The 12,880-nt window shown below is 44.9% G+C and overlaps 1 protein-coding gene across 2 annotated transcripts in view; it reads right to left on the reverse strand.

Annotated features, from left to right (window-relative positions):
• Nucleotides 1-12,880, reverse strand: part of tnfrsf21 (tumor necrosis factor receptor superfamily, member 21) — a 61,688-nt gene that overhangs the window by 32,400 nt on the left and 16,408 nt on the right. The window contains exons 3-4 of one of the 2 annotated variants that reach the window (XM_034527953.1): nt 5,388-5,969; nt 1,905-2,003 (exon numbers count right to left, since the gene is read on the reverse strand). In XM_034527953.1, the coding sequence (XP_034383844.1) occupies nt 1,905-2,003; nt 5,388-5,969 (681 nt within the window). The remainder of the gene's footprint in view (nt 1-1,904; nt 2,004-5,387; nt 5,970-12,880) is intronic. The other variant, XM_034527954.1, reaches the window with a different exon arrangement.

Here is a 12,880-nt window from a genome sequence, read left to right on the forward strand (position 1 = left end):
CTCCCTGACCACCTGAGGGCAGCACCGACACTGGACTCTTTAAGACCTTTTGCTTATGGAACAGTCTCCCTGACCACCTAAGGGCAACACAGACCCTGGACTCTTTAAGACCTTTTGCTTATGGACCAGTCTCCCTGACCACCTGAGGGCAGCACCGACACTGGACTCTTTAAGACCTTTTGCTTATGGAACAGTCTCCCTGACCACCTGAGGGCAACACAGACACTGGACTCTTTTAAGACTGGCCTAAAAACCTTTTTATTCAGGAAGGTGTTTATGACTTTATGTTAAATCCCTGTCAGCTATTTCTTTTTTATTATAGTTTGTTTTAACTATGTACTGGCTTTGTGGCAAAAGTGCGTTACAAATTAAATGCATTATTATTATTATTATTATTATTATGTCATGATAAATACAACTTATTCTATACAGTCTATGATTATCACATTGTACAATTATAAAAACCAAATAAAGAAAGTGTTTTACACAGAAGAATTATCATTCAATTGAAGTTGTGTTTCTTTCAACTTGATGAATTTCAGTCCATTATTCACTGTCTTTCCGAACTCTGTTTTGGTCTCCTCCAACCTCTGGCTCTTTAGCTCCACTATATTCACCAGCTAGTTGTTAAATGTATCCATCGGCCATTTAAATCTGGGTGGGAAGCTTACCGTCGGAATATTATTTGTTTCACTACTAGAGAATAGGTTCATGAGAGAAGTGAGAGCGAATCGAAACAGTAAAGTTGTGGGCCGTGAAAACCAAAACATTGAGCTGAGAGATGCTAAAACGCTATGTGGAGCTGAGAGGAACTGCGCAGTTCAGTGATAATTCTCTGTGGGTAGACCCCTTTCAAATATAGTCAATAAGTCCACTGTTAAGAAGAGAATAATAATCAGTGCAGCTTTTAGGGAAAGTATTTCTTCAGGCATTTGCATTCAACATACAGTAACTTAAGTTGTGCAGTTCATGGGTTGGTGAAAACCTGCAAACTAGTTTCTTCAAAGTTACTTGTTACTTGTCTCTGTTTACATCCATACCTCTCTTTGTCAGGCATCTTCAGTGTCTGGGCTGCTATGTAACAGCAAGGAAACCCCAGTGTGGTTCGCCAGCAACGGTTTCCCGCTGTCCAACTCACAAACCCCACCTCCAACATCACTGTTCCACCATCTCTCTCACTCTCTGTTTATTTCCTTCTGTCCATATATCTCTCTGTCATCCTGTAAGAGACCCGCTTGACCCACTAATGTGCCTTGCCAACCAAACAACAACCCTGATGCAGCTAAAACCAGATTATTCCAGTTCTCTGTGGCCAGGCAGAGGGAGCAGAGAGAGGGTGGCGGGTGGCTCGGCTTTAACAAACAAACACACACACACACACACACACACATACACACACATACAGAGTTTCAAAGTGGAGAGTCGAGTGTCTCAGGCAGGAGGTGTCCCCTGGGTTTGGGTCTTTCTCTCTGATCGAAATCAAGAGCTCAGCTGTGGGGCCAAATGTCCTCTACCTGTTGAAAGCCACAGTGTCAACAGACGAGCGCTAAAGAAGAGTGTGTGTATGGCGTGATAACAGTAGTAATACAGAGAGAAGTCAAATCGAAAATTTCCAAAGCAAGCCTCAGACAGAGGAAGTTAAATAGAAGAGTCAAATAGAGGATGTAAGACAGCTGGAGACAGGAAGAGGTCAGAAATAAAGCTTAGTGATCGAAACATAAGAGTAAGAAACAACAAGTCTTGAGCAAAAGAACAAAACAGGAAGAGAAAATGTGCGGAAAAAAAGGTACAAAGAAATGACAACGGAAGAGAGAAGCAACTAAGAACAAGGAGTTAAAACATGGGAGGTGAGGGGGAGAAATAGAAACCAAGATGAAATTGGAGAAATGAGAAATTGATGCAACCTGAGTGTGTGCGTTGGGGTTGGATGGTAGTGACAGCAGGGTGGTACTGCAACAGGGTCACGTCCTTGCTTGTGTAACCACCGCTCTCCACGCCATGTGCTGCGGGGCAGAATTGATTTGATCAGAAACCCACAGTGGCTCGATCGCATCAACCGACTGTCCGACAGGGCGCAGAACAACGTCACCACACCCGACTGGGCCCATGGTAGCTGTGGATGGTAGAACCACTAGTCCTGAGATTACAAAACATCATGGCAGGGTTTGGGTACAACGCGTTCTTTGAGGGCATATGCCTTGCATATTATTGGGGACATCCGAATGCTTTTGACAAAAACATGATTTCATGATTTCAAGAAACACATTTTCACTCGTCAAAAAAGTGAGGCTAAATATGACGCTTTAGGTACCACTCTCGCGTTAGTTTTGGACATGGCAGGTGTCCTTTCAAAATAAATTGTTAAAGTTTAGGTTTAGCCAAAAAAGTAACTAACAACTCATGTCACTAAACGGCGTAAAAGCGAATCATGTGACTAACAACAAGAACAAAGTACCTGACTAACGACTTTTGTTTCCGCACGGGAAACTACTTCATTTATTAATGTCAATGTGCTTTTGAGTACCTGTTTGTCCAACAAGTGTTCATACCAATCATGTACGCGCCGGCTTTGGTTGAATTTAGGTAAATGGTTTGTGTAGAGCACAAAGGAGGCAGAACCTACTGGCTACTGGTTTGGAACCAATCGGCTATCTTCTGAAAAGGATTTTTCTTTTCAATAGCTTAGAATTGGCTTGTTAACTGGCCACAATGCGGTCATACATGTGGTCTCTCAGCTACAACTCCATTCACGCATCTCAAGTTGCTTATCGGGATGTGAACAAACAGCGCCGCATGGAGTTTTGGTCCAGCTCAACCAGAAAACATTGGCTAAATCCTCATTCGACCATTCGCAGATGAATTCCGAGTTAAACCAAATCTAACTCACTGCCGTAAGTATACTTGAGTGTGGAAGGGAAAGTATAGAATCCTCTACATCAGTGGTCCCCAACCCCCGGGCCACGGACCGGTACCGGTCCGTGGATCAATTGGTACCGGGCTGCACAAGAAATAATTAATAATTTCCGTTTTATTTATCATCAGAGTATGAACGATCTTTTATTTTGAAAAACCTTTTATTTTGAAAAATGACCGGATTTGCTCGTTTGCATCCCGGTCACTTGTGCGCCCAATTTTAACCCACAAGCTAGCAAAATGAGTAAGAAACAGACGTCTTTGGATATTTTTTTTGCGAAAGGGAAAAGGTCTAGTGAAGAGACAGAAGAAGAGCCTACCAGTTCAAAGAAAAAGAAAACTTTTACCAGACAATACCAGGAGACCTACTTAAAATATGGGTTTATCACGGCAGGTGATTCCCATATTCCAAGGCCGCTCTGCATAATATGCGGCGACCGGCTTGCTAATGAGGCAATGAAGCCTTCAAAACTGCTTCGCCACTTGGAGACCAGGCACCCTAGATTAAAAGACAAGCCCCTGGAGTATTTTGAAAGAAAAAAACAGGAACACGAAGGACAGAAGAAATTACTGAGGGCCACCACATCAGTAAATGCGAATGCACTTAGAGCGTCATACTTAGTGGCTAACCGTATTGCTAAGGCTAAAAAGCCATTCACTATTGGTGAAGAATTGATCTTGCCCTCCACTAAAGACATTTGCCGTGAACTTCTAGGGGAGGCCGCTGTTAAAAAGATAGCACAGGTGCCTCTGTCGGCTAGTACCGTGACTCGGCGCATTGAGGAAATAGCCGAAGACATTGAGACACAATTGTTGGAGAGGATTAATACATCACCGTGGTACGCCCTCCAGGCTGATGAATCTACAGATGTTGACAACAAGGCAATACTACTTGTTTATGTGCGATATCTTTATCAGGAGGATGTGCATGAGGACATGTTATGTGCACTATCGTTGCCAACCAACACCACAGCCGCAGAACTGTTCAAGTCGCTGGCTGGTTATATATCAGGAAAACTGAAATGGTCCTTTTGTATCAGCATATGCACAGACGGAGCTGCTGCCATGACCGGACGGCTGTCTGGTTTAACTGCTCGGATTAAGGAGGTTGCACCTGAGTGTGAATCTACGCATTGTATCATTCACAGGGAAATGCTGGCAAGCCGAAAAATGCTACCGGAATTGAACAGCGTATTGACTGACGTCATTAAAGTTATTAACCATGTCAAAGCACATGCCCTTAACTCGCGCCTGTTTGAGCAGCTTTGTGAGAAGATGGACGCAGAGCACAGATGCCTTCTCTTATACACAGAAATAAGATGGTTATCCAGAGGGAAATCTATGGCCAGAGTTTTTGAATTAAGAGAGCCGCTGCAAAGATTTCTCTCAGAAAAGAAGTCATCGCTAGCAGCACATTTCAGTGACGAGGAATGGGTCGCAAAACTGGCTTACCTGTGCGATATATTCAACCTGCTCAATGAACTCAATCTGTCACTTCAAGGAAAAATGACAACTGTCTTCAAGTTGGCAGATAAAGTAGCTGCATTTAAAGCCAAATTGGATTTGTGGGGACGGCGAGTGAACAGAGGCATATTGGACATGTTTCAAACATTATCGGGGATTTTGGGTGAGACTGAGCCTGAGCCTTCATTCTCCCAGCTGGTGCACGATCACCTGTCTTTGCTTTTAAAGGAGTTTGAGCGCTACTTCCCAACCACAAAGGACCCACGAACTGGCAAGGAATGGATCCGCAACCCATTTGTCAACAAACCAGGTGAATCTAGCATATCTGTGCAAGAAGATGATCAACTGCTGGAGATCGCAAATGACGGCGGCCTTAAAATTATGTTGGAGACAACAACTCTGCCGGTGTTCTGGATTAAAGTCATGGCAGAATACCCTGAGATCGCCACCACCGCACTGAAAACCCTGTTGCCATTTCCGACATCCTATCTGTGTGAAGCGGGGTTTTCTGCAGTGACAGCAACCAAAACAAAACAACGGAGTAGACTGGATATAAGCAACACACTTCAGGTGTCATTGTCTCCCATCACTCCCAGATGGGACCGTCTCTGTGTAGAAAAACAAGCGCAGGGCTCCCATTGATTTGGCATTATGGTGAGTAAAAATTTCCATGCACTTTATATTAGTTTTTGTGGTGTATCTGTATCTGTGAAGGCATGTAAAACGTACGCACGTAACTCTCAAAGGGTCGGTGCACTAACGCGCCGCACCAACACCCCCCCGGGCCGCGGTAAAATTTGCCAAGCGTTGACCGGTCCGCGGTGATAAAAAGGTTGGGGACCACTGCTCTACATAGTGGATGAGCACAGCTTCATATGTCACTCCATTGGGAAAACAACCTTTGAATGACTGATTAAGTCTCGAGACTTTGAATCTGTTCTGTTCTCGAGGCAAATTCACCAAAGCAGCCTCATGCACTCTTTTAATGGAATCAGATACAGCAGGCTTACCCTGTCCGTTGGAGTAGTAGATCCACTTCTCTTTGACCTGCGTTAGAGGCGCAGTTGCTTTCTTCTGAATTGCCTTCTCAATGATGCTGCTCGGGTCCTGCATGGGGCCCTTCTTCAGCACGCGAGAGCTCCGCTTCACGCTGCAGATCACAATCACCACCAGCACCAGCAGGAGCAGCAGCACTATCATCCAGGGGAGGTGCTCGTTGATGTCAAAGTGATCGTGGGTGCTCGGCCTTGGGGACCCCCTGCGAGTGGGCTTGTAGTAGCTGGAGACCCCACTTCCACCACCTCCACTCCCCTGCCCGGCTACTTTGCTAACACCAACCCTGACTACCTCTATACTCTCCAGAGCCTCCACTGCCCTCTTGTTAGGGTCTGACACAGGGTCAGGATTGGGTTGCCCGCGTGGTTGCACAAGGTCTATGAGTTGCTTGAGAGTTGGGAGCTGTGAAATCCACGGTGGATCGCGGTTTGGTGGGGTGGGATTGCCAGACCAGCTAAGGAGAAGCCCCTCTGTGTGGTGGTCTTTCCCACCCGAGTTTCCCCTCAGTTGAATGGCTGCTGACTGGCTGTAGGTGCCTGTGATGAGAGACAGAGGGATCGATGGAGAAGAAGATAGAGGAAGAGAGATGAGAGAGAACAGAGAGAGAGCCAAGAGACAAGATAGTGGAGAGGTAAGAGATGAGAAAAAAGAAAGAGGGAGGGTGAGCATATTAAATTCACTTACATCAGAGATTTGCTAAACCCAGACGATGAAAAGATGGCATCACAAGAGGGAATCCTAACACTTTAATCCATGCAAGCAATCTGGACCTGAAACAGAAGGAAGAATAACCGCCCCCCCCTGTGATCTTGGTCATCTGCTGACATCCTGTAATCTCAGGTGTCCACCCAGTGTATACCAAACTGAAGCCCAACATTTTTGAGGCAATAATCAAGCTGACGTTCACTTCTTGATAGCAGAGAATGAGAAGGCAAATAAACCTAAATGATGGATGGAGTATTAGGTGCCTGTCGCTCTATAGATGAGCATTAGAGACTTGACAGCCCTGCCAGGAGGGAGGATGTTACGGCAAGAGATGACCGATGCCTTTTGTTAGGTTGTAGTGGATTTTATATATTTGCACATGTAGATAAGAGAAGTTTGTGTTTTAAATTAATACATAAAGAAAGATATGATAATTAATTTGGGATATTATGAGGAATATTCTGGAGGAATGTATTATGAAACATAAGAGAGGATCACTGTTTTATTATTCTGTTTTAATGACAAATGTAATGATTAACTGTATGATGCATGAGAATGAATAACAATTTTTATTGTTTAGACAATAGTTCAAATGGATGCCGATTGAAACCTAATGTGTTGCTTTTATTCTGAAGGCAGGATAATAGGGGGAACTTCCTGTCCTTGACCAGAAGAGTGAGCTTTGACCCCGCTAATTTATCAATTGGCTTAGCGAACAGAACTGCGGCATCCTTTGAACTGACCAATGGAACTAACCTTTAGGTGTGAATTCATTTGCATGACCATACTAACGACCGAGCATTTGTTCTGGGGAGACAAGGTTCTACTGGTCTGGAGACATGGTTCTACTGGTCTGGAGACTCAAGACAGCCCCGGTATGTGGCTCCTGGGGAGCTGCAGTCCGTCTGTGGAGAGACGCTCCTTTCTGGCCCCACGATCGTGAACGCTACATGAGTATTATCTTTGCCATTAAATATTGTTAAACTTTAACTCGAATCCTGAATTTCCTGCGGCCACGGGACCCGGAGCTTTGAACACGAATCTTACAATTTGGTGACCACCGACGTGAGCTGCTGTGGCCTCGTGGCTGAGGAACTGGGCCCGTTAGATCCACGCCATTCCACATCATGGCCAACTCATTATCGGTAAGCTTGGAACCTGTTTTATCGAATCCTGCATAGCTTAATATAGACACTTTAGCGTGTGGATTGGTGCGGAGCTTGTTGGACCAGGCTAAACATTTAGCGTGAAAACACGACGTAGAATAAGGACTAAGCTAGGTCTGTGGTGAAGATGATGCTCATTTAGTGTTTTTATGTTTGTTTTGTGTTGTACTGTTAAATGTGTGTATATCTGTTGTAAGTCGCACAAGCATATTGAACGAAACTGGTTACGCGAAGATAGTGCCGCATTGTTCCTAAAGAGTTGAAGTCCGTGAGAACGGCCTGCCGGAGTTTATTTATTTAAACCCCCCACAGTGAGGAGTTAGTGAGCGTCACGTAGAAGCTATTCGCCATAATCTATTGTCCGCTAAAAACATTTTCCCCTTAGACTCTTTAGGGACGCACATTGAATTTAACGTCCAGTAGTCCACAATATATAAATCGTTCCGTGACGCGACTGATTAGCAGCGTGGAGGGTTCAAGTCCCCCGGCGAAGACCGGCGCAAGAATTGATATGGATTATTGTAAGAAATAAGATAAATAAGTTACCGTGATAAACCAGTTGTTACAAACAGGTCTGTAGAGTGAAGAGAGCAAGAGCCCCACCTACCTTGGGACCGTTTAAGACAGTTTTCTATGCAGTACAGCGTGCTATTGTTGTAAATACTGTAAATATATATATATATTCCATAATTCGAAGAGACAAGCATAGGGAAGACAGGATAAGGGTAGAATAGAATCCCACTTATACCATTTTGAGCCCCTGATGAATAAGTAGTTAAACCTTTTTGAGAAAAGAGAGGAAAAAGGAGACAGAGGACACAGACAAAGGGTTATAAAATAAGGCCATTTTTTTTCTTCCTGTAAGACCACATGTGGGTCACACGTGTTTAGAATACACGTCTTTTCCAGTCGAGAGCCATTCACCATCAGGTTTGACACCTAGTGGTTGAACCCCCCCCCCCCCCCCCCATGGAGTGCCCTAGGGATCAACCTTATTGGCACCATCATGTTGAATAGTGAAAGAGGACAGTGATAAACCACTGATGCATTATTCTTTTTGATTTAAGTATTGCCAGTTTATTACAGCAATTGATTTTCTCATTATTGCCAGTTTTTTGAATAACAGTAATTGATTTATCGTTTGCTTTACTCATGATTGTCGGATTTTGATTAAGACATATCGTTTGATTTCTCATCATTACCGGTTTTGATTAAAAGTAATTGTTTTATCGTTTGCTTTTCTCATAATTGGCGGTTTTGGTTCTCATGCCATTTGTTTTTCATTATTGACGATTCTTTGATAAAGAGTAATTGTTTTATCGTTTGCTTTTTTCATAATTGGCAGTTTTTGTGATCATATCATTTGCTTGTTTATGCTGGGCGGTTAAAAGTAATTGTTACAAATTTGCTTAAAATAACATTTTTTCCATTGATTTTGGTTGAAACGCAGGAGAAGCCTGTATAAGCGTAGAACAGAGTTCCACTTATACCGATTGGGCCCCTAGTGATTCATTAGCATAAAATAACAAGTTTTTCCCATTTTTGACAGCTGAAGGCTGTATCATTTGCTTTGTGCTTGGCTGTGTGGACTGTACGTAATCGTTGTTCCATTTGCATAAAGTAACACATTTTTCCCATTTTTGTCTAAATGTACATTGTCCTAATTGCAGTGTACAACCTTATTCCCTCTAACCTATTATTGTCCAATTGCAGTGTATAACTTTTGTCCCTTCCTAACTTGAATATTTTTCCCAATCGCATCACACTTGCACGTTAGACACATAGTGTGAAAATATTTTATTTTTTAATTTATTCAAAAAAATTAATTTTTAATTTTTTGGATAAATTTTAATCTGAAATTTTATTTTTCCTTCTACATTTACATTTCCTTATATAAAGCCAGTCAGTACCCGATTCTCGGAAAATGTCGAGCCAACTTCAATCAAGACTTGGATTGAAGACATCCTCTATGCTGCTATGAACCTGATAGTTCAAGCCAAAAGACTGAATAAGAAGCTGAGGAAATATGTTCAGCAATGTCATACCGAGGGTTTACTTGACGTAACAACCCTGGAGGGGCCCACAGAAGACCAGAAGTTACTCTGATGAGAGTGCTCAAGCAAAAGACAAACAGAGAGGAAAATTGGTTCACGTCCCGATCAGCAGACGTCACCAGAACCAATGAAGCCATTGTGTAGGCAAGACTGCCACGACATGGCATAGCAGTGAATGAAGACAACACTGCCCGGAAGAAGCAACACCCCGAAAGACCCCAAAGAAGAAACAAACAGGAATAAAGAGCTGTCAATGGAGACAGCCCCTGTACTTCTGCCATCAGCCCCCGTTCCCACCCCTTCCATCTATCCCATAATATGTTAATACCCTCCCCCCGTACGCCCACAGCCCACTTAAAAGAGAAGCTCCACACACCATGGCCCCAGTAGAAAGACTATTAGGAGGCAGTGTAGAGTTTGACTCCACAGAAAGCAGAACAGTCGCAGACCTGATGAACAAGGTCGCACAGCTGCAGAGGGCATTAGCTGGCCGAGAAAAGGGCAGAGAAAGGGATGCTAGACAAAGTCAGCAAAGAGAGGAGGAAGACAGGGACCTAATGAGAAGAGAATTATGGTGGAAGAAAGAGAGGGAAAGAAAGGCAGAGGAGGAAGGTGCACTGTCACAAGCAGAGCTGTCAGAACAGGGTAAAGACAACGTCAGTCCATCACATTACCAGTAAGAAAGGCAGAGGAGGAAGCCCGGCAGAGGCGCCAAGTCATGACCTCACCAATTCAGAGCGTCCCAATAGATACAAATAGGAGATAGGTCCCACCCAGATACCACTCCCTCGCTCATTAACGCCATCCCTAAACGAACAACAGGCGATGTACGCATATGGACTGCGCCCTGGTGGCACCCCACCTCCAGCTCAGAGCCCCCACCTCCAGCTCAGAGCCTCCATTCTAATCGCATGGCCAACTGCGACACCTCAGCAAGAAGAGGAGCCAAATCAAGGCCCCAACCCCCTCCACCCCCATCTCACAAGAAGAGGAGCCCTGCTTGACCTTTTCGGTCAATTAACTGTGCCTTGCAACTGGCGCAGAGGAGGAGACAGCCTCCAAGACAGCAGAGGAGGAGACAGCCTCCAGGGATCACGACAACACCTCCCAAGGAGAGCAAAGGAAGGCATAAGCTACAAGCCTCCACCACGACAGTCAGATGTCAGTGGCAGCAACAAGCCCAGTGTGCTGTGAAGAAGAAGAGGGAAATGCCAGATTCAGGCACCTATCATGACATTGAGCAATGGCACACCTCAATACAAGCCATATAATCCCAGAGATACTCCCGACATGGCCAACCTAGCCAGCATCAAGCTAAAGTCAGATGAAGAAGCCATGGTGTACCTGAAGAAAGCAGCTGACGCCTGGGAATCAGCTACAGGCACCAGACATGACAGGAACCTGACATACCTGAACATGTGGAAGGCTGCTGTAATAGCAGGTCTCCCGGCCAAGTTGAGTCGTGAGCAACATACGGTGGGCATAAAGATGCCACCTTTGAAGTGTGGAAGAAACACATCACACACCACATAACTCAGCACCACAAGGATGATGAAGAAGAAAAGGCAACCAAAGATGAGCTGTCAATGAGACTCCTGAAGCTACAGATAGCAAAAGAGGACACAGAGGCTGCTAAGCACGGCCCACAAGCGTGAAAGCAGATGGCTGTTGTTAGCGACCTTGTCGTCCAGATCCAGGAAACAGTGGGCAAAGCCCTGGACCAATATAAAGAAGAGGAGAAAGACAGAGACAAGTCCAGAGGATCCAGAAGAGACAGGTGGCGAGAACCTTGTCGTATCTGTGACAGACTTGGGCACAGGGCTGAGGAATGTTACAGTCGCTCTGATGCAGCTAGAGGCAGAGGAAGCCCACAAAGAGGAGGATTTGGACGACACATTCCAAACCAGAACCAGATGCCTGCAAGAATAGTGCAGGATGAAGATTATGTGGATCTTCTATGAAGAGGCCCAGAGGGCCCGGCGCAGTGAATAATGGTTCCAAATGGGCGAGAACCTATCATCACCTGTGCCATAGTTGCCATGGATTATGACAACATCCATATGTCATGCCAGAAGATCCCTACCGTTGCACCTACAACTACGCCGCCGCCTAAGAAGAAAAGGAGGGTGAAACTGAAGTCATCAGAACAGAAGCCATAATTGTAGGAAAAGAAGGAGTTGCAGCTGAATGTTTACTGTCTGCAGACCAACGAGACTGGTATGCACTGCGACCTGACTCTGCCCCTCACATCACACTGCTGATCAGAGCAGGTCATGAAGCAAGAAATATTGGCCCCATGATGGAGAGTCTCAAAAGAGAGGTGGATTCCTACCAAATCCCCATATCTGTCCCACACCCCAGATGGTGACTATTGGAAAATACAGCAACACTCGTATTCCAAGGGACAACTCCGACAACTTGACCTTGACAGAAATCATGGAAGGGAACACTCGAACCATCCCTCCACTGATGAAATGTTGGAAGTGCCACCACAAATATGGTCAAGAGGAGACTATGATGTTGGCCACACCACTCAACATAACGTGGTAATGACTTTGAAACCAGATCAAGACACGGTCTGGCGCTATCAATATCCGCTGCAACAAGAACAGAGAGATGGCATTCGAGAGACAATTCAAGGATTGTATGAAGCAGGCTTACTCATCGACGCAGAGTCCAACTGGAATACACAGATATTACCAGTCCAAAAATCCGGTAACAGAGGCTGGAGAATGGTTCATGACCTAAGAACCATCAACAAAGCACAGAACATTCAAGTGCCAAACCCGTAATGCCACAAGGCTACAGAGATAGCCCGGGTTTGTTTAATGCAGCCCTGAAGCAAGACCTCAAAGACTTCATATTACCGGAAGACACAGTACTTGTAGAGTACGTGGATGATCTGCTGTTAAGCTGCACCAACTGCAGCAATTTGTCTTAGAGTGACGAAAGACCTTCTAACGCTGTTAACCAAAGCAGGTTATGAGGTGAAGCGCTCAAAGACTCAGATTGCAAAAATGCAGTGTCATTCCTGGGACAACTGATCTCAGGAGACTCGTGCGCTCTGTCTGCGGGACAGAGGTCGGCCATTTTGAGTGCAGCTAAACCAAAGACAGTACAAGAGATGCTGTCATTCCTGGGCCTAACAGGCTACAGTCGACACTACGTTCCTGACTTCACGTCTCTCACACAGCCACTCAGAGACATAACCGAAGCAGGAAGCCGAAACATGAAAGCCCTGCTCACATGGACAAATGACGCAGAAGAGGCATTTGCAAAGACCAAACAAGAAGTTGGCTAAGCCTCAAAGCTGTCTACACCTGACCACAACAGGCCCTTCCACCTTGATGTTTCTGAATCAAGCGGGATAGTGTCCGCTATTTTGTTTCAGAAAAAGGAGGGAGGAAAGAGACCTGATGTACGACAGCTCGAAGTTAGACCACATCGAAAAAGGTCAAAACAGGTTGCACAAGACACTTGGCAGTCCTGAAAAGAGCAATTGAGAAAACTGCTCATGTTGTG

This window comes from Cyclopterus lumpus, chromosome 24 (genome assembly GCF_009769545.1).
Source record: "Cyclopterus lumpus isolate fCycLum1 chromosome 24, fCycLum1.pri, whole genome shotgun sequence".
Classification (NCBI taxonomy): Eukaryota; Metazoa; Chordata; class Actinopteri; order Perciformes; family Cyclopteridae; genus Cyclopterus; species Cyclopterus lumpus.